Consider the following 17,730-nt stretch of genomic DNA (forward strand, 5'->3'; position numbering starts at 1 on the left):
CCGGTATTTCGGCATCGATGCTTCGGCGGGGTGATAGGTACCTACTTCAAGGGAGTGGCGGTGTATGTAGGGCAAGGTGCTAGTACCTATGTAAGTAGCACACAAAAGCAATAGGTAAAAGCAATGGGCACGGTACCTATTCTACTAGGTAGTATCTATATGCCCAGAGGTCTCCTGTTCAAAGCTCAAATAATTACCTACTAGTATCTACATATCAAGCTATTAGGTACGTGATCTTTCCGTCGAGTAGGCTTGTATGTACGGTAAGTACCGGTAGGTCCATACGCCACTCCAGAATCCAACGGCGCCCTCCCTGAGTCTCCCTCGTGAGCCGTGCATGGCCTGGCCTGGCCTGGCCTGGCCACATGGGCACCGTACCGTACCGTAGGTATGTACAAGTTACAACGGTTAACTACGGACTGACGGTAGACCTCTCCCACCTCCACCTCCACTTCCACGACCTACGTACTAACCAACCTATATCTTCCGAAGTTCCGAGACCTTTCCTACACACTCTACCTCCCGGCGTCTCCGCGGCTCCGCGCCGCGCACTTCCAAGTTCCCAGAGTGACAGTTCCAACAGGTGATCCGGACCCCTTGCCCCTTGATCCCTTGCCCCTTGTTTTGCAACCGAGATCGTCGGTCTATCGGTCGGGCGGTGGGTTGGTCGGTCGTGCTCAAAGCTCACGTTGTCCTGGCGGCGGCGGCGGGCGGTCAGGGCTCACGAGCCCTGCTATGTGCTATGTATACATATCATACAGGCGAGTCCCTGGGTACATAGCTTGGGGGCGCGCGCGTGCCCTTCGCCATCGCCGTCATGACGCAGCACTCGGGCGGGATACTGGCGACGACTATCTGCAGGGTCTGTGGTGCTGAAGTATCACCTGTATCCGCCCGCCAGCCACCCGTGTGGCGAGGTTGGGCCCTTTCCCGCCGTTGCTCTCCTCCCTGAGCCCGACCTCCCTCGCGACCTCCGCCTTAGCCACACTGCACTCTGCACTGCACTCCTGGCTGGTACATATGGTGGCCACCGACCGACCGAGTACCTACAACTAGTACTAGCAGTAGTAGCAGCAGAGTAACACCGCTGTCTGTCGGACTCATGTAGCATACCAGTTACTACGGTATGCTTACGACATGATTGGCCCGGACCCATGCCACAGCAGCATCGAGCCCAGACTCCGTATGTGTGTGTATGTGTGTGTGTGTGTGTGTGTGAAGTAGCACGCCGTTGCAGCTCGCAAGCAAGCATCAAGTCCCCAAGTCCCCAAATAAATAAAAAACTGCGCGGCGGCGCGCGCGAGCGAGCGAGCAGGGTCATGCCATTCATGTAGTACTCTATGTACTCTCTTTTTGGTTTTTTTTGTGGTGGGTGGGTTGGATGGATGGGTTAGGTGGGTGGGTGCACTGGGTGGGTGGGTAGGCACTCGGAGTTTTGCGGGGGGGGACGGAGGCGACCAGGCAGCTCAACCAACCAATCGACCTATCGCGTCACCCATAGATGGGGGGAGGGACCTATCCTATCCCTTTCAACCCATTCAATCTGCCCAACAAGAAACTTCCAAGTTCCACCCCCCGACCGACGGGACATGAACCGACAGGGCTTGGAGGAGGAGGGGGCGGCGGTGGGAGGGGGGAGGGGGAGGGAGAGGAGAAGAGAGGAAACTGACCGTCCTGTATGATGTACGCCCAACTTACAGAACGGGGGTGGTTTTTTTGGCAGTGTGCGCACGCGGTTCTGTGACGATATGATCGAAGGAGGGTGGAGAGGGTGGAGCCGGCACGGTGCGGAGGGCAATTCGGTTAACCCCATGAGGCGAAAAGAGAGAGAGGCAAGAGATGTGTGTGGACTCTTGCTCGCTCGCCGCTCGCCTTCGCTCGCTCTCTCCTTCGCTCCCTCCCTCGGTCTCGCAGCTCGCTCGCTCTCTTGCTCTCTCTTCGGAAACCAACGAGATGGACTCGGAGGCGAGGTGAGGCGAGGCGAGTCGAGTCGTCTAGAGTATGTACTCTACTCTACCTACCGGTAGTCTATCTGCCTGCATCTCCCAGAGAAACACACAGCCTGCCGGGTACTTAGCAGCGATAATGGCCACGTCCCATGAGAAGGATTCCCACCGGGCAGGTTCATTTATCACTCAACGACGACGACAGCAACAACGGCGACGACGACGACGATGACGGCACTAACCGTGGATTGGCAGCCTTGAGGCGACTGACTGACCGTCGATGACAGAGTACCGTAGTTGGCCAAGGTACAGCTTGCAACTTGCAAGCAATATGACATGGTGATCCGCGACTGTGCTATAAGCTGGTGACCAACCGCGAACCGGAGAGGGAAGGGAACACCGATAAACCAAGATCATACGGCCGCGAGTGGTAGATAGACTGGGCGTCGATCGGGGGGAAGGAATTGGAAGGACGGAGAGGGGAGGAAGGAGGGGGGGAGAGAGAGTGAGCAGAGAGGAGAGAGTAGAGAAGAGAAAGGAGGGAGGAGGAGGAGAAGGGCGGAGGGACGGGAGAGACACAATTGCCGCGTAAGAATCTTGGTGACGATGCAGGCTGTTGTTGATGATAGATGGGTGCGAAGATCCGAAAGGCTTCTTTCCGACCGATCAGGCGTTTCCTGCTGCCGCCGTCCGTCGTCGGGACGAGGCATCACTATGGCAAAAGGGCCGTATGTATGTAGACCAAAGTACTGGCGCCCAGTGGCCTGGAGGGAGGGCACTCGATGGAGAAGTCCGCAAGAATTCAAGGCTGCGTAACTACGGGCAGAGGGTACATGGAGCTACCTCCCGGGGTGGCTGTAGGTACTACGTCCGGTATGCGGAGTGCTCACCATCTCGCTCGCTCGCTCGCGCGCTCGGTCGTCTCGCTGCTTTCCTGCTTTCCTGGCTGCGCAACAACAATTACCACCACCACCACCTCGACCACCACCACACCTACCACCACCACTTCCTCCACCACCACCACCTTCTTGCTCCCACCTCCCACTTCCACCACAATTCCTCCTCCCATCCTCCCACTACGCACAACCCCCCCTCCCTCCCCTGCCTCCTCCCCCACCAGTGCTCCCAATACGTCCAACAGGAGAGAAAAAAAAGAAGTGCGTGAAGAGAAAGAATAGAGGGAAACATACCGTGAAAGCGACTCGGACTCAGCGATTCTTCGCCGTAAATCCTCTAACCCACCCCCTCCCTCCTAAATTCTTTTCTCCCACCCTCCACCCTCCACCACCACCCCCCCAACCACCCCGACAGCGTGGCCCTCTTCGAGAGATAACGTGGAGCGCCGCCGTACGGGTCCTGTACATACCACACACACACTCTCACACACACTTACACTTACACTCGCACACTCTCACACACACGCACACACACACTCTTGCCGTCTGCGCTCATACTCTCGCCTTCTGAGATATACGGTTGCTGCACGCCCGACACATATTGCCCTCTCTCTCTAGCTGCTGGCCCTGTCCTCCTTCAACCCTCCGAGATTCTTACAAAAACGACTGGTCGAAAAAGGGTGTGGATCTGTCGACTCCTGCTTCTGCCTGCCTGCCCGCTTGCCTGCCTGCTTGCCGACTTGCCTGCCTGCCCTAGCAGCGGAGGGAAACTTTACTATATTCAGCCCCTACGTTATATACCATCCACCTCGACCACCTTTCTGCGATCTCTGCGATATCTCGATCTATCCTCACTCCAACCTTTATTTGGATTCAAAGTGTGCCTCTGTCCCACTCTATCCTTGATGCAGCTCCAGATGCAAAGTCAACGTTATGATAGACAGCAACAGCAGCAACAACAGCAGCGGTCCGAACGAAGCCCAGAACGAACACCTTCCCTGAACACGGACTACCACTTCGACCTTGCCACGGAGATTCAAGCACGATATCAGCCTCAACATCAGCAATACCAGCACCAGCACCAGTTCCAGAGTCCGAGCCAGAACCAACACCACCAACAGAGAGCCAGAGACAGGGACGACATGTCGATGGCGGGAGCGCGCAGGACGTCCATAAACGGAGGCAGCACAAACGGCGGTAACAACAATAAGGACTCGTATCGCGCGCGAGACGATGGATGCCGGCTTCGTTCCCCCCCTTCGTCACCACGGCTACAGCCGACGACGACCGCGACCCCGAGCGCAAACACAACCCGGACAACCACACCGCGGAATGGACGAAATGAACACCGATTGACCCTGCCGATTTCAAGGCGATTGTTACGGAGCGACTGGGTGAACCTGGAGGGACTGGTTCAGTGCGCCTTGGGATGCCTCGGAAAGGAGGAATGCACAGGCATAAGCGAGCTTGGTACGTTCCATTTTCCTTCACCGCTTCAACTTTTTCATTTCGTCGGCAATTTCCGCCCGTTTTACTTTACCCGATCACATTACTTGTGAAGTCCGGGATGTACTTAGTCATGCTTTATTTGCGTTGAGGTTGTGGTTCAACTGTCACGATAACCGATTGCGTGGACGGGGGAGGAGGAGCGGGGGTGTTGTACTCGGCGGGAGGGGGGGGGGGGGGGGGGGGGGGATTGTGGGTGGGTGCACGTGGACAGTGTGGGGAAATGTTTTGGGCATTGACTTGCAGCGATCGACGTCCGAAACAAAGTACTTGTGTACTTAACATCCTCCCGTCCTCATCCTCGTCCTCCCTTATCCCCTTCCCTTCTTCTTTTTCTTCTTCAACTTCAACTTCAGCTATCCGCTGGGGTTGAAGGGCACGGCTGCATCTGAGACCATCCAAGGCGCCCTATAACCGGGTTTGTCTGAGGAACCAGAGCCAGAGTGTCGGGGTCTCCTTGACCATTACCCCTCCCCAGTCTTGCATTTCCTTTACCTACATCCAACATCCCCTCATGTCTTTGGTCTCGCATACTGGAATCGGGGCGGTAGAATAATATTCTCATCAATGCGCGGAAAAATGGATCGTCTCTCATGTCGTCATGTTGTCATTCCGGATTTCTGTCTTTTTCTGCTTGACCTCCGGCTTGAAGGCTGTCAACCGCAGTCGCTTCAGCCTGAGGGAGAGGGAATGTTTACGCATTGCATCTCTTGTGCCACTCAGTACATTTCCAAAGATTCATGGCTGACGGTTTCACTTCAGGTCGTGGATCGCACAATTCGTTATACGAAGTTCGGTTTTCCGATGGTACATCATGCGCCGCTTCGATATCGAATTCGCCACCGCAATTCTTCTCGGCGGACGCGAAGAGGTCGGAAATAGCCACCATGCGATACATTCACTCTTCACCACTATACAACATCCCGATACCGCGAATATACGGCTGGGATCTGACATTCGATAATCCTGTTGGCGCGCCATACATTCTTCGGGAGTGCGTCAAAGGAACGAACCTTTCGACCGACGGGCGCTTTTACGGATTAAGCCCCGAAAATAGAATGAAGGTCATCAAGCAGCTCGCATTTGTGCAGGCCGAGCTCTCCAAGCCTTCGGAGTTCAAACAGCTTGGATATATCTATCAGCGGGAAGAGAACGAGAACGAGTTTTACGTCGGAAAGATCGCCGCTTTGCCGTCAGGATGCCCGGAGGAGGATGCGCGGCAAGAACCATACCTCGGGCCGTACGATTCACTGCCCGAGCTCTGGGAAGCTCGGATAGATAGGGAGACGTTGTCGGCTATCGGAAACTGGTCGCAGTTGCCATCGGACTCGTCGCTTCCTTCCCACCTCGGGCCTCCGTCGAAGGCGAACCCCCAGGAATTCGGCGAGCTCCTGCAGCTATTGGCGGGATTGACGAACGTGTTCAATCCCCCGGCGCAATTGTCCACTCTTTGCATTCACCACTCTGATTTCGCGCTCCGCAATGTGCTGTTCGACGAGAAGACCATGAAGATTTCCGGAGTTATCGATTGGGAGTTCGCTTCAGTGATGCCGCTATGCATCACCGGAAGGTTTCCCAATGATCTGGGTTGGGAAGGAAACGAATTTGCGAAGTCGATGGGGAAACTAGGAAAAGAAGCCGACGTGTTCAACCACCATTACTACGACTGGACCTCCCTGAGCGGGGTTGCTCCGCCGCCCAGGGCTCGAGGAGATATTCCGAGTCCGCCTGCATCTCCCGCCCACCCAAACATGCGAGATGAAGATTATCTGACATCTCCGAATGCTTCGGCGAACGGATGCATGGGCCGACTTCCCGACTCGGAATACTTCGGTGATGAGGGCGTGCCATCACCGCCGTCGCCTCCTCTGCCCCCACCACCAACCTGCGAAACCTCGCAGCAAGAGGTCGAAACACGCGCGTCGAATCTGATCCAACTCTACTACTACCGCAAGTACTATGCGTCTCGAGTTGCGTTCCACGATTTCGGCTTGACACGACTGTTCATGGACTCGGTAGCGTACATCAAGTTCAACGAAATCGTCACGGGAGGCGCCGAGAAGTGGTTCGGAGCGGCCGATTGGATTAAGGAGCTGTTCTTCAGGTTCCAGGCTCTTGACCGGAGTGTCAGGGACGAACTTATGGCGGGCAAGGGGGTTGTGCGGGTGCCCGAGCGGTTTGAGTACGAACGAAGGGTTGAGGTAGATTTGGGGGAGTTGGAGAAGCGTCCGGGATGCCTGCGGTAGCGGGGCATCAGCGGGATGATGCCTTATGAAGAGATGTAAACGTATATGGCGATGAATTTTCTTGGTTATGGCGTCACAAACATATGGTATGGTTGGTTTGGGGGGAGGATGGGGGTGGATGGGCTGGGCTGGGTCTCTTACAAAATCTTTTATGGTTGGGGCATTTTGGTAGGCGTTTTTGTTTGTTTTCTCTTCTCTACGTTTTTTTCTCTTTTCGTAAGATATTTTTCACTTCCTGTTTTTTTTGCTCATTCTGTTGCATTTGTGCGCAATTGCGATGCGATGTGATGTCTTCATACCCACTCAGAATGGTTCTGGCTGCTTTCCGTTTTTTTTTTTGCTTTCCGGTAGTAAATTACTCCTGTCTATATGTAATTTTTTCCCTCCTCTTGCGTTGTATGTAGCAAAATTGTATCTATCAGCATGTTTCACGTATGTATGTCCTGGCCTGTGTCGATTAGAGTAGTAGTATGTAGTAGTGGTAGTGGTAGTGGTGGTGGTGGTGGTGGTATGTAGATGAGCTGAGTTCAGCTGAATTCAAACTGAATCCGAACTCGCTGCCTTTCGGTTCATTTTGTGTGGGTTACCGTACCGTGTTTCTAGAGGGGGTGAAGAATTGTGGTATCACAGTGCTACAATTCCCAACGAGATGGCAGGGACGTATGGGCATCAACACGGCAAGATGTGTGTTTTTGATACTCGGATACGATATCAATATCTGTTCAGCGGGAAATGGCGCTTTGTATCTCCCTTGAGCTATCCTGGGAGCATGCGCAGTGGTGTTACATACACAGAGTACCTACCATACGCCAATACTATGGCATGCGGCTCAACTGGCAACGGCAAACTCCATCCCCCGCGTCGATAACCCCACCAGCAACCAACTTACCCCAACATCTCAATCCGCCCAGCTCCCCACCAGCGACCACCACCTCCAACAAGCAACGTTAGACAAGATGGACATCCGCCTCCTCCGGGCGTCCGACATCCCGCACGTGCAGAAGACGAACATCACGAACCTGCCAGAGAACTACTTCCTGAAGTACTACCTGTACCACGCGCTCTCATGGCCGCAGCTCTCGTACGTCGCTGTCGACCTGAGCCACCCGCCCAAGTACCCCAACGAGCCGCCAAAGATCGTCGGCTATGTCCTCGCAAAGATGGAGGAGGAGCCTGCCGATGGTGTTCAGCACGGTCATATCACGAGTCTTAGTGTTATGCGCACGCATCGACGCCTAGGGCTCGCGGAGAAGTTGATGCGACAGTCGCGTATGATCCCCCCTCCCCTCCCTAGCCGTGCAGTGGCGATTGTGATAGATAGGGGGCAGATAGCTAATCCCGACGAATTGAACTACAGAGAAAGCGATGGTAGAAGCGTTCGGGGCGAAGTACGTCTCGCTGCACGTGCGAGTGAGCAACATGGCGGCGCTGCACCTGTACCGGGACACTTTGCAGTTCCTGGTGGAGAAGGTGGAGGCGAAGTATTACGCGGACGGCGAGGACGCGTACTCGATGAAGAAGGACCTCACGTTTCTCGAGGAGCAAGAGGAGTCCGACGATGACGACGAGGGCGCCGAGCATGGTCATGGCGATGGCGCTTGCTGCGATCATGATCATGACGATGGGAAGGCGGGTGGTCATCATCATCATCACGGTCATGGACATGGACATGCCGAGGTTGATGGTGATGTCCCGACTGCTAAGGAGAAGGAGAAGTTGAAGACTGTGAGGGTCGGAAGGATCCTGGGCGTGAGTGATCTGAAGGAGGTGGACGGAAGGAGTGGCGGTGCTTAGATGCGGAAGAGAGAGGGGCGCTGGGAACATGTCTAGATACGATACCTACCCGCCGGCAGCGTGTGTGTGAAGCATGCGCGCACGAGCGAGTAACAAAAAGTTTATGGTTCGGGGTCGGGGGTGGGGAGGGGCGGTGATTTTTTTGTTATTAATTTGCACCGTCACATTTGGGGGCGTCGTCTTTCGATCTGTTTTTCCTCTTCTCTCTTCTCTGCTCTTCCGAAAAGGAAAGTATTCTCCTTCGGTAGAGAGGATCCGACGGAGCAACCAGTCAAAACTGCGATTCCGATGGATTGAACAGCACAGCACAGTGGGTGGGCCCATGATCCATCATCAGGAATACTGCCCGAGGATTTGGCCGCTGCAAAAAAAAAAGGAAGAAAGCCATCGTTTGCGCTGCGATTGCAATTGCCATTAATGATTGATCTGATGATTGATCTCTCTCCCATGTGTATGTCTTATCTCCGATGGCATCGTGTTGCTACCCAGAAAGGAACGCTGCTCACCCCGTTTGCAACACAACATCGCCCACCAAAAGCAAAGCGAAGCAATATCCGGACATTAAATCGCGAAGATTCAGCCCAAACCTTACATAGAGTACTCTACATCATAGCTCGCTCGATCCAAAGGAATATGAAGAAACGGGCGTGATTTGATTCATCGTGCTAACATAACATCGATAGCTACATCCTACATATCGGCGTAGGAGAGCGTAGGATCGCAGGATCCAAGAAAAGAAGAATCGGCCCAACACTGTTCGGTGACGGACCTGACCTGATCTCTATTTTCTTTTCCGAAGCCCAACTCTGTTCCCAGTTAAGTACCAACCAATACCTATGCCCCCCTCCCCCGAGCCATCCACCATGAATGACGTCGTACCAACACACCCGGGGGGGCGGGGCGGGGGATTCGATGATCGACTGCAGAAGCAGAAGCAGAAGCAGAGGGCACGCACCGCACCGAAACCGAAGAAGTAAAAAGAAAAACATACACAATACACATACACAAAACACAAAACCCCGTCCGACGTTACATCGTTACTCTACATCTTCACGGTAGATGATCGCTGGTCCCGGGGGGAGTGGAGTGGTGATGATGGTCCATGGATGGGTAGTGGATGGTGGATGGGTGTGGCGTGGCGTAGCGGTGAGACTCGGACTGTATGTACTGCACTGCGCTGCATCCACGGGCCACAAATCCCCGGTAGGTAGGTTGATACTTACATCTATGTAGGTGTGTAGGTGTGTAGGCATGATCTATCCAGCCAGCCAGCCAGCGAGTAGTGAGCACAGTGGCTGGCTGAAGAATGCTTTTTCGGGCTGTTTGATGGAGGTTTTCCCACGTAACATTGTAGGTGCGTAGGTAGAGTAACGTCACTACGCCTCGGTGACGGGCCCATGGGGTCAGGCCGGCAGGCAGGTAGGCAGGCAGGTAAGGCAGGAAGAGATCGATCGCATGCATATAGCCAGCCGGTCCGGCTCTTCCCCACAAAACCACAAAAGGCCACAAGAAATCGGGGACGGGGAGGGGGGGGTGCGAGATGCGAGGTGGGACGCCGGCTTGCAACAGGGAAGGAAGGAGATGCTGGGCTACAACTTCGATTCCATCAACCCAAACGTTGCAGTTGCTTTTTTGGACTCCGATCGATAGATGGCCGGTAGGTAACTACGGTATGCTCTGCTGGCAGGGGGGGCGAGCGAGGGGGGAGGGGGAGGGTAGGTAGGGGGATGCAGGGCATCGGGAGATTTTGGGCCACTGCCACCTGGGTGGTGAGGTGAGGCGCATGCGGGCGAAGCTTTCGACCGCCGACCGACCGACCTCGATGATGCTGCTGATGATGATGTTGGCATCGTGAGCTTTAGGTACTCTACTGGTAGTCTGGGCCGGGATGGGGGGGAGGGGGTGGACGGACTAAGTACTGGTACTGATCCCGTAGGTCAGCGAGACGGGATACTGGATCGGGTGGGGTGGGGTGGGGTGGGGTGGGAAAGACGGCGCGGCGCGGCGCGGGCGCAGGGAAGGGGAGCGGAGGTTGCTGTAGTTACTTAGCGGCGGCAAGGCGGCGGCGGTACATATGTAGGACGTATGTATGGAGAGTACATATATACGACAGACGCGGGAGGATCGCATCCAGACTACCGCGCATGGTGGTGCCCGAACGGGGGTTTTGCTGATTGAGTTTCGTCGGCGGTCGTCGGTCCCGTCCCCATTGAGCACGCAGCGGCGGGATTGTCCGCTCTCGCTTCGCAAAGCGACGCATTGGCCCAATCGGCAGTCCGGGGATGAGGGAAGGGAATGGCAAGAGTGAGAGCGGGTGCTTGGCTGGCCCCACTGCCGCACTCTACGAATGGGCCTGGCACGCCGTCTGTGGCACAGAGGATTTCGAATCGAGCTGCATAGCTTACCCACCACCACCACCACCACCACCACCACCGCCGCCGCCGCCGCCGACACCACCGACATCACCGACACCAACACCATCATCACCACCACCACACCAATGCACCGACAGGCTTCCACTACCGTACTCTACGGACATTCTGCTGTGGGTGTCCACGTTGCTGCACTGCGTTGTACTTTATTTCCTTTTGCACCCTTCGGGTATAGAATCGCGTGTTCTACTGTCGTAGGTAGAGCAGGACCATAGGTACGTACCTTCCAGGTCTCGTGAGCAGCCGTGCAAGCTAAGGTACATCCACTATGTATAGTCACCGGGTTTCCGGCAGGCTCACAGCAAGCACGTGGTGACAGCGGGTTCTTCTGGTGCGATGGGTGGTACATAACTAGATGGACGGGTGTATGCGTGAGATGGCAAGGCAGGCATGCATATTCGGCAAGTAGGCAGCGTGCGTGTCTGGGGCTGTGGATAGTTACATACAGACCAGAGTTCTCCGCTGCGTAACCATCGCGGGTGTGGTAGGTGGAATGCAGGTGGCCGCCACGCCACGCCGCGGGCCCGCTCCACCCGCCCACCCGCTTCGCGCCGGTCCGTACCCGTACATACATACATACCGTTCCGCATACGTACTTCCTACTCGGCATGCGGTTATCTAGCCTATGTATCCCCCACCACCACCATGCGATTCGTCCGACTCGGCCAGCAGACACGCCTTCCAACCAGTGGCGAGCCGCCGCCGCTCGGACCCTCTCTCTCTCTCTGCGCTTGCTTTGCTTCCCACACCGCACCCCCTGCCCTGCAAAAGGGATGCAACACCACCACCACCACCACCACCACCACCACCACCACCCAGACCGAGTGGGACGCACCTAGGTAGGAAGATATGCAGGCACGAACGAGTCCGGATCGAGCTGGCCACGATGTGTGTGTGAGCATGTGTGTGCGTGTGCCTGTGTGTGTGAGCATGCGTGTGCCTGTGTGTGTGAGCATGCGTGTGTGGTGTGTCTGTATGCGTGCCTACCATACCTACTTTTTCTTTCTTTTCGGCCGGAGTGGGGGGGTAGGAAGGGCCGATCTGGGCTGGACTCCTGCACAAAGCATCACCCGCACCCGCACTCCCGCCCCGCTGATAGGTAGGTTGGCAGTTGTGTGTATGATATGTATGATATGTATGTAGAGTAGATGGCTGGAGCACGACCCGGTAGATCTAGAACCTACTGGACTGGGGGCTGGACGGGACGGGAAGGGGCTGGGTCTCTGTGTACTGTACAATACTGTACCTGGGTGCCTGGGTACCTGCAGTGCAGGATATGCCATGGGGCGGGAGTATCTATCGGGAATATGATTTTGGCCTTTGGGTGGGTGATAAGGGGATCCAGCATCCACCGGGAGGGGATCATTTGCTGTCACTCAGATGTCCCCACTCTATGTACTCTACCCAACCGCCCGCGCGGGCCGGCCCAGCGATAAGATTGACAGACGTCGATGCTGTGTATCGTTCCGGATACCTATTCCTGGGGTAGTTGGATGCGGACGGGGTGCCTAATTCCTACCCAGATGGGCGGGCGGAGAAGGACGAGTGGCGCGTGGCGCGTCATGGGGTCTCACCCGTGATCTTCCGATCTGGGAAGGGGTTTCATCGGATAGCACTCACTCACTGCCTGTCTTCCACATTGATAATGATATCTGCATACGACTCCCATATCTTCCGTGAATATCTTCCGTAGATATCTTCCGTAGATATCTTCCGTGGATATATGGCGCAATCACGATTCCACCGTTACATGCAAGCAAGCATTATCCTCGTACATAAATACCCGTAAAAATAAAAATGGCGGCGCACAAAGATAACAATAGCGGTTGATAACCCCCTCGACATGCACATCACACATCACCCATCACCCATCATAACCTCCAACCACCACTACTACCACTACTACCACCACCGACCTCGGTTGGCCCCAGGGCGTGACTTATACCCGCCCTGCCCCTCCTCTTCACCCTCTCGAGCTCCGCCCTAACTACCATCCCATCCTATCTAAGCCTACGATATGTGCGCCGGCCCAGCCGTTCACTCGAATCGTGCTTCACCGTTTCCACAGCCGCGCAATGGCCTGCCTCTGCGAACCGGGCCACCTCCCTCACTTCGTGCCGGTGCAGCATTCGAAATACCTTCAGCTTCTCGCGAAACGGGCACTACTTCATATTCGCGTGAACGATGGGATCCAACACTGGGCTACGGAGAAGCACTACCAGGGTCCTCATCCGCAGACTTCGGACTTCGGCCTTGGGGAGGGGGAGGGGGAAGGGGGTAACGTCAGAATCGAAGCGGATGGATTGACAGCGGAGCTTCTTGGGCCAGGGGGAAGGGGACCTACCTACCAGTCACCAGTCACCAGTACTTGCGTCAAGCACTCCACTCCGGGCGGTGCATGAATGATGAACGATGACTGCGTGTATTTCCCCCTGCTTTCTTTCGGGGTGGGTGCCGGAAACACCCATCCACAGGCACACACAAAAACGCGGAACGGTGCCAGCAGCCATATAAGTGAATGGCACCTTCCTTCTCGCTCCACCCTTCTCACCTCGCCAGCCACCGCCAATCATTGCATCGCGTTCTCTGTATGATATGTACATATCCAGAGCGGCTGCCGCACACACGCACGCAAGCACACCAGCGGATCATCACCACAATCATCGCCGAGAGAGGAACGAACGAACGCACGAACGCCGTAGGGTCGGCACGATTGGCTTCTCTCCCTTTCCTGGATAAACTCACGTGGGCTAGGGACTAGGGACCTGGCGGAGAATGTTATTTTTTTTCGGATCGGATCGGTGGGAAAAGAGTGGGAAAAGAGATGAGTCGGACAGAGGTGACGGCATCTTCCCCCCGTGCGTATCAGATCGTTGGACTTCCGACTTCGAGTAGTATGCACTTACTGCCGGAATTCATTGCTGCCCTGATGATTCAGCACCGCGGCTGGAGTGGCTGGAGTAAGTATACGAGCGTGTAAACCGTGCGTAGACAGAGTGCTGCGGGATGGATGTAGATCGACTCTCCACAGAGTTTCTTCTTCACACACACACAAAAGACATACCGATCTGATCCGCACCCTAAACACCCAAGTAGATATCTCTCCTTACTAAAGCTGTCGAGACGATGTGTGATGCAGGTATGTGGGTACCAGGTAGGTAGGTACCTATATATTTCGAGTGGGAGTATACTAAAACACGTAGCCTCAAAGCTGGCGTAGCTCAATGGTGTGTATCTCAGGCTGGTCAATGAAGAATGTCGGTCGTTGGAAACGCTGCTTCATCACATATGGCCCGAGGCGCCAGATCCAGCTTACTTAAGTCGGTATGGTGCCTCCGCTCAAAAGGGCAATCTTTTTGGGGTTCTTATTTCAAGCCAGCTAGCAGCCCGAAGCAGATATGAACTCCCTGGAGTCGGAAAGGCACGAGTTATGTGCCCCCCTGTCTATGAATTTAGATTCATGGTCCGATGTTGGTGTGAAGTTCTTTTATAAGAAGAAAAACCAGGTTTTGTATAGAGATCATGCCCGAGTACACTAAACTCTCACGAGTGGCAACTGATTTCCACTCTAAAGTTAAATATAGTGGAAATGGACGGGTGTACACCAGTCATCGCCAGGTGGTGATGCGGCATGTTCGAGAGTGGTCAGGCGATCTTTTTTTGTTCTTTTTGGTGAGGTCGACTGTTGCCATGTAAACTTTCCAGGTGCAGAGCTAAAAAAAAACCACTGTGCTGTTCTAGACCGCAGGCACCATACTTTCACGGTGGAATTTACGTCTTTGTCGCGAGGAGCTTTCACGGCATGGTTCGACAAGATGGGACCGAGATATTGTGGATCAAGCTGTCTGAATCCACACAGGACCCTAACTATAGGTATCTGTACCTACAATGTACGAAACAAAAACAAAAACAAAGAAGCACAAAGTAGGTACAACTACTTACTTAAAAACCTCCTTGATGGAGATGGACCGAGGAATCGTGGTTCAAGCGTCTCGAATCCCTAACAAGACCCTATAGATCTGTATGAAGTAGGAAACAAAAAACAAAAGAGTAGAGTAGAGTATGTACGAAACAAAAACAAAACAAAGAAGCACATACATAGGTGCAACTGCGTACTTGCAAACCTCCTCGATGGAGATGGTCCGAGGAATCGTGGTCCAAGCAGTCTGAATCCCTACATACAAGACCCTAGTTATATCTGTAGGAAGTATGAAACAAAAAAAAACAAAAACAAAGAGGCAGATACAACCACTCGATAACCTCCCCGATGATGATGTGTGTCAACTCAAGACAGCGCCCAACCACTTGACAGCCTCCTTTATGCGCGTCAACCCAAGACAACGCCCAACCACTGCTTAACACCCACTCTCTGAGCCGCCTGCTGCTGCTGCTCCCAAATACTCTTCAACCTCTCGATCTCAGCCCTGCCATCCTCCTCGACCCACGACATATGAGTCGGCGTGATCTTCGGACTGAGCTGGAGCGCCTTACGGAGGCTGTAACGTTCGGCCTCGGTGAAATCGGGCACCTCTCCGTGGCAGCCCTTGGGGCACGAGCACGGGCTCTGCTGGGGACACTGGCCTTCGGCGTAGTCGTGGAAGCTCGAGATGTGCTCGTGCATCCGCTCCTTGGTCTTGCGCAGGAGTCCCTCGAGACTGGGGAGGCTGCTGGTGAACTCGTGCGATGGGCTGAGCGGCACCGTGTGGCGCAGCAGAACTTTGTAGGCTTCGTCGGAATTGGGGGGCTTGTGCCACTCCGGGATCTCCCGCGAGCGCAGGTTCTTCGGCGGATCGGCAGGCGCGCATGGTGACCAGCGAGCGGTCGGGGTGTATGGCGGAGGGGATACGGTTGTGGCTGGCTCGATGGGCTGCGGCTTGGGGTTGCTGAACCTGGGGGGGGAATTCGCCTGGGCCAAATATGGCTCGATGGGTTCTGGCTTTAAGTTGCTGAACATGGAGAAAGAATTCGGCGGCGGGGTTGTGGTTGCAACCGGCTCCATGGGCTGTGGCTTTGGGAAGGAGATCTTGTTAGGATTCAACTGGAGTTGAGACAACGAAGGGGGATAATGGTACGGCGGGGTGAGGAGCGTGAGCGGTGGAGGAGTAGGCGGTAGGGTCGGCGGTAGGGTGGACGGCAGGGTGCGCTGTTCCATGGCGGGCAGCAACGTGTACCGCAGCGATGGTCCCGATGGTGAGTGCCGTGGAGTAGGTGGGGCTGGAGCTGTTGTCTGCAGCGGCTTCTCGAGAACGTACGCCGTCTGCTCGATGCCGTGCAACGTCCAGAAGTTGTTGCTCGTGATAATCACTCCAGCATTCTCCGGAAACAGGAAAAGACACGCCCCTACGTCTGTCAGCTACGCTCACGAACCCCCAGAACCCCCATCAGCAGAGAATGGTATGGCATACGTTCGATCTCCCCAGAGATTTCCACCTCCGACCGCGGTGTGGGCAGGATATCGGTCTGCGCCATCGAAATGTTGTTCATCGTGATGTGCGGGCGTTCGTGCGGGCGTTCGTGCGGGTCCCCGTATGATCGACCGGTGCCCGTGAGTGTTCTGGCGATGAGTTCGAGGCAGGTAGTGGGATAAGCTCGACATAAGTTGCGAAAAAAAATGCGAATCGCGTCCTCACCAAAGGTTATTGATCTGGTCTGTACGAACTTAGATACGGACTGCAAAGCTTCTCGCATGTGGAGCGAGCGAAAACTTAGCGATCATGAAATCTCGAACAAGTTGATGTGAGCTGCTAGACGACATGAAGCTCAAAGGAAGGGGGTTTTCCTGTATGAACATACGGATAGATAATTCAAGTTGAGCTCGTAGCTCAATCCTACAGATATGCGAGTGATCGAAAGCGTAAAAGCAGCGGACAATGGGGCCATGATCGCCGCCACCAACGATCGGAGAATACCAGTACTAGCAGTGACAGGCGGTGCTCGAGATGTAAAGAATCTACAGCTGCAGAGAAAGGGCATATTCGCCATCGCGGAGTTCATCCCTACATACACATAGGACATTTGCTATGATTCGCTACGATTCGCTTCCATTGGGCTCGCGTTCCGCAACCGGCCCCTGCCATCACCAAACGAACAAACAAACTGCAAGCGAACATCTTCCTTGATCTCCTCAGAGTGGTAATCACAACACTCTACACCCACATATGATACATATATGCAAGCAGGTAGGTGCGCTGCCGTCTCAGCCCACGAAGTTTCCGCTCGAGTTTGGTCATCGAAATAGTTACATACATGCAGGTAAATCGCGGCAAATCGTTGCGAGGCACCTAGGTGCTAAGGGAGCGCGGGGGTCGAAGCGCCTCTGTGTTGCGGGGAGCGGGGAGCGCGGCATGAAGCGACCTGTGTGTTATGGCGGGTAGACCCGATGCGGTCGTTGAATGTTCAAATGTTTTCTGTTGCTGCTTTTCTAGGTATTCGGCTTGTTGGTCGGTCTCTTGTTCAACACATCAGACATTATCAACACCACAGATATCTAGGTTCGGCGTGGTATGTAGTATGTACCGGTATCTGCAAACAAAAACGGATGAAGTACCATGACAAAAAGGATTGGACAAAGCCCGTTTTACATCAAAAATGCCCATTTTCAGGCAACCCAAACATATCCTCCATCTGGTCGAAAAAAATCGACTCCTTCACAGAAGCGTCAGAATCACAAGCTTCTTCATCAATAAAAACTTTGACGACTTTCATCACGGATTGGGGCTGAAAAGTGACATTACATTTTGTATGGGGCTTCCACTTGGCAACCATTAGCTTTTGCCCCGTTTGGTATTGCTCCACAACAACTCAGAACTCCGTGAGGAGTTCCTATATCGTTGTCGGTTTAGCTATAGAGGTCTCTGTGTACAAATGTTCATGCCTAGGCCTGTTTTTCTTGTTCTTTGCTTTTTCAATT

General features: G+C 54.4%; 5 protein-coding genes across 5 annotated transcripts; 3 read left to right on the forward strand and 2 right to left on the reverse strand.

Moving 5' to 3' along the window:
• Positions 1-733: 733 nt before the first annotated feature.
• Positions 734-1,422, reverse strand: BZA05DRAFT_176307 (uncharacterized protein). Its single transcript, XM_051479261.1, has one exon. It carries the CDS (start codon positions 1,328-1,330, stop codon positions 881-883), a length of 450 nt encoding a protein of 149 aa, XP_051335778.1. The 5' UTR covers positions 1,331-1,422; the 3' UTR covers positions 734-880.
• Positions 1,423-3,529: 2,107 nt separating this feature from the next.
• BZA05DRAFT_176272 (uncharacterized protein) lies at positions 3,530-4,950 on the forward strand. The gene is made up of 2 exons (XM_051479260.1): positions 3,530-4,312; positions 4,616-4,950. Exons 1-2 carry the CDS (start codon positions 3,748-3,750, stop codon positions 4,738-4,740), a joined length of 690 nt encoding a protein of 229 aa, XP_051335779.1. The 5' UTR covers positions 3,530-3,747; the 3' UTR covers positions 4,741-4,950.
• Positions 4,872-6,733, forward strand: BZA05DRAFT_176259 (uncharacterized protein). Its single transcript, XM_051479259.1, has 2 exons — positions 4,872-4,895; positions 5,111-6,733. Exon 2 carries the CDS (start codon positions 5,236-5,238, stop codon positions 6,592-6,594), a length of 1,359 nt encoding a protein of 452 aa, XP_051335780.1. The 5' UTR covers positions 4,872-4,895; positions 5,111-5,235; the 3' UTR covers positions 6,595-6,733.
• A 561-nt stretch (positions 6,734-7,294) lies between these two features.
• BZA05DRAFT_410026 (acyl-CoA N-acyltransferase) lies at positions 7,295-8,511 on the forward strand. The gene is made up of 2 exons (XM_051484848.1): positions 7,295-7,863; positions 7,952-8,511. Exons 1-2 carry the CDS (start codon positions 7,551-7,553, stop codon positions 8,386-8,388), a joined length of 750 nt encoding a protein of 249 aa, XP_051335781.1. The 5' UTR covers positions 7,295-7,550; the 3' UTR covers positions 8,389-8,511.
• A 6,167-nt stretch (positions 8,512-14,678) lies between these two features.
• Positions 14,679-16,557, reverse strand: BZA05DRAFT_476987 (uncharacterized protein). The gene is made up of 2 exons (XM_051488286.1): positions 16,226-16,557; positions 14,679-16,160 (listed from the first exon to the last, which is right to left on the reverse strand). The coding sequence occupies exons 1-2, from the start codon at positions 16,506-16,508 to the stop codon at positions 15,148-15,150; spliced, it is 1,296 nt and encodes a 431-aa protein (XP_051335782.1). The 5' UTR covers positions 16,509-16,557; the 3' UTR covers positions 14,679-15,147.
• Between the last annotated feature and the right edge of the window lie 1,173 nt (positions 16,558-17,730).

This window comes from Tricharina praecox (assembly GCF_024521635.1).
Source record: "Tricharina praecox strain CBS 144465 chromosome Unknown BZA05scaffold_31, whole genome shotgun sequence".
Classification (NCBI taxonomy): domain Eukaryota; kingdom Fungi; phylum Ascomycota; class Pezizomycetes; order Pezizales; family Pyronemataceae; genus Tricharina; species Tricharina praecox.

Bases quoted from the DNA above. Each gene is read 5' to 3' on its own strand.
- BZA05DRAFT_176307 (XM_051479261.1), bottom strand. From the start codon at position 1,330: ATGAATGGCATGACCCTGCTCGCTCGCTCGCGCGCGCCGCCGCGCAGT.
- BZA05DRAFT_176272 (XM_051479260.1), top strand. From the start codon at position 3,748: ATGCAGCTCCAGATGCAAAGTCAACGTTATGATAGACAGCAACAGCAG. The intron at 4,313-4,615 runs GTACGTTCCATT...TCCGAAACAAAG, and splicing joins CACAGGCATAAGCGAGCTTG to TACTTGTGTACTTAACATCC.
- BZA05DRAFT_176259 (XM_051479259.1), top strand. From the start codon at position 5,236: ATGCGATACATTCACTCTTCACCACTATACAACATCCCGATACCGCGA.
- BZA05DRAFT_410026 (XM_051484848.1), top strand. From the start codon at position 7,551: ATGGACATCCGCCTCCTCCGGGCGTCCGACATCCCGCACGTGCAGAAG. The intron at 7,864-7,951 runs GTATGATCCCCC...ATTGAACTACAG, and splicing joins GAAGTTGATGCGACAGTCGC to AGAAAGCGATGGTAGAAGCG.
- BZA05DRAFT_476987 (XM_051488286.1), bottom strand. From the start codon at position 16,508: ATGCGAGAAGCTTTGCAGTCCGTATCTAAGTTCGTACAGACCAGATCA. The intron at 16,161-16,225 runs GTATGCCATACC...TGACAGACGTAG, and splicing joins AATCTCTGGGGAGATCGAAC to GGGCGTGTCTTTTCCTGTTT.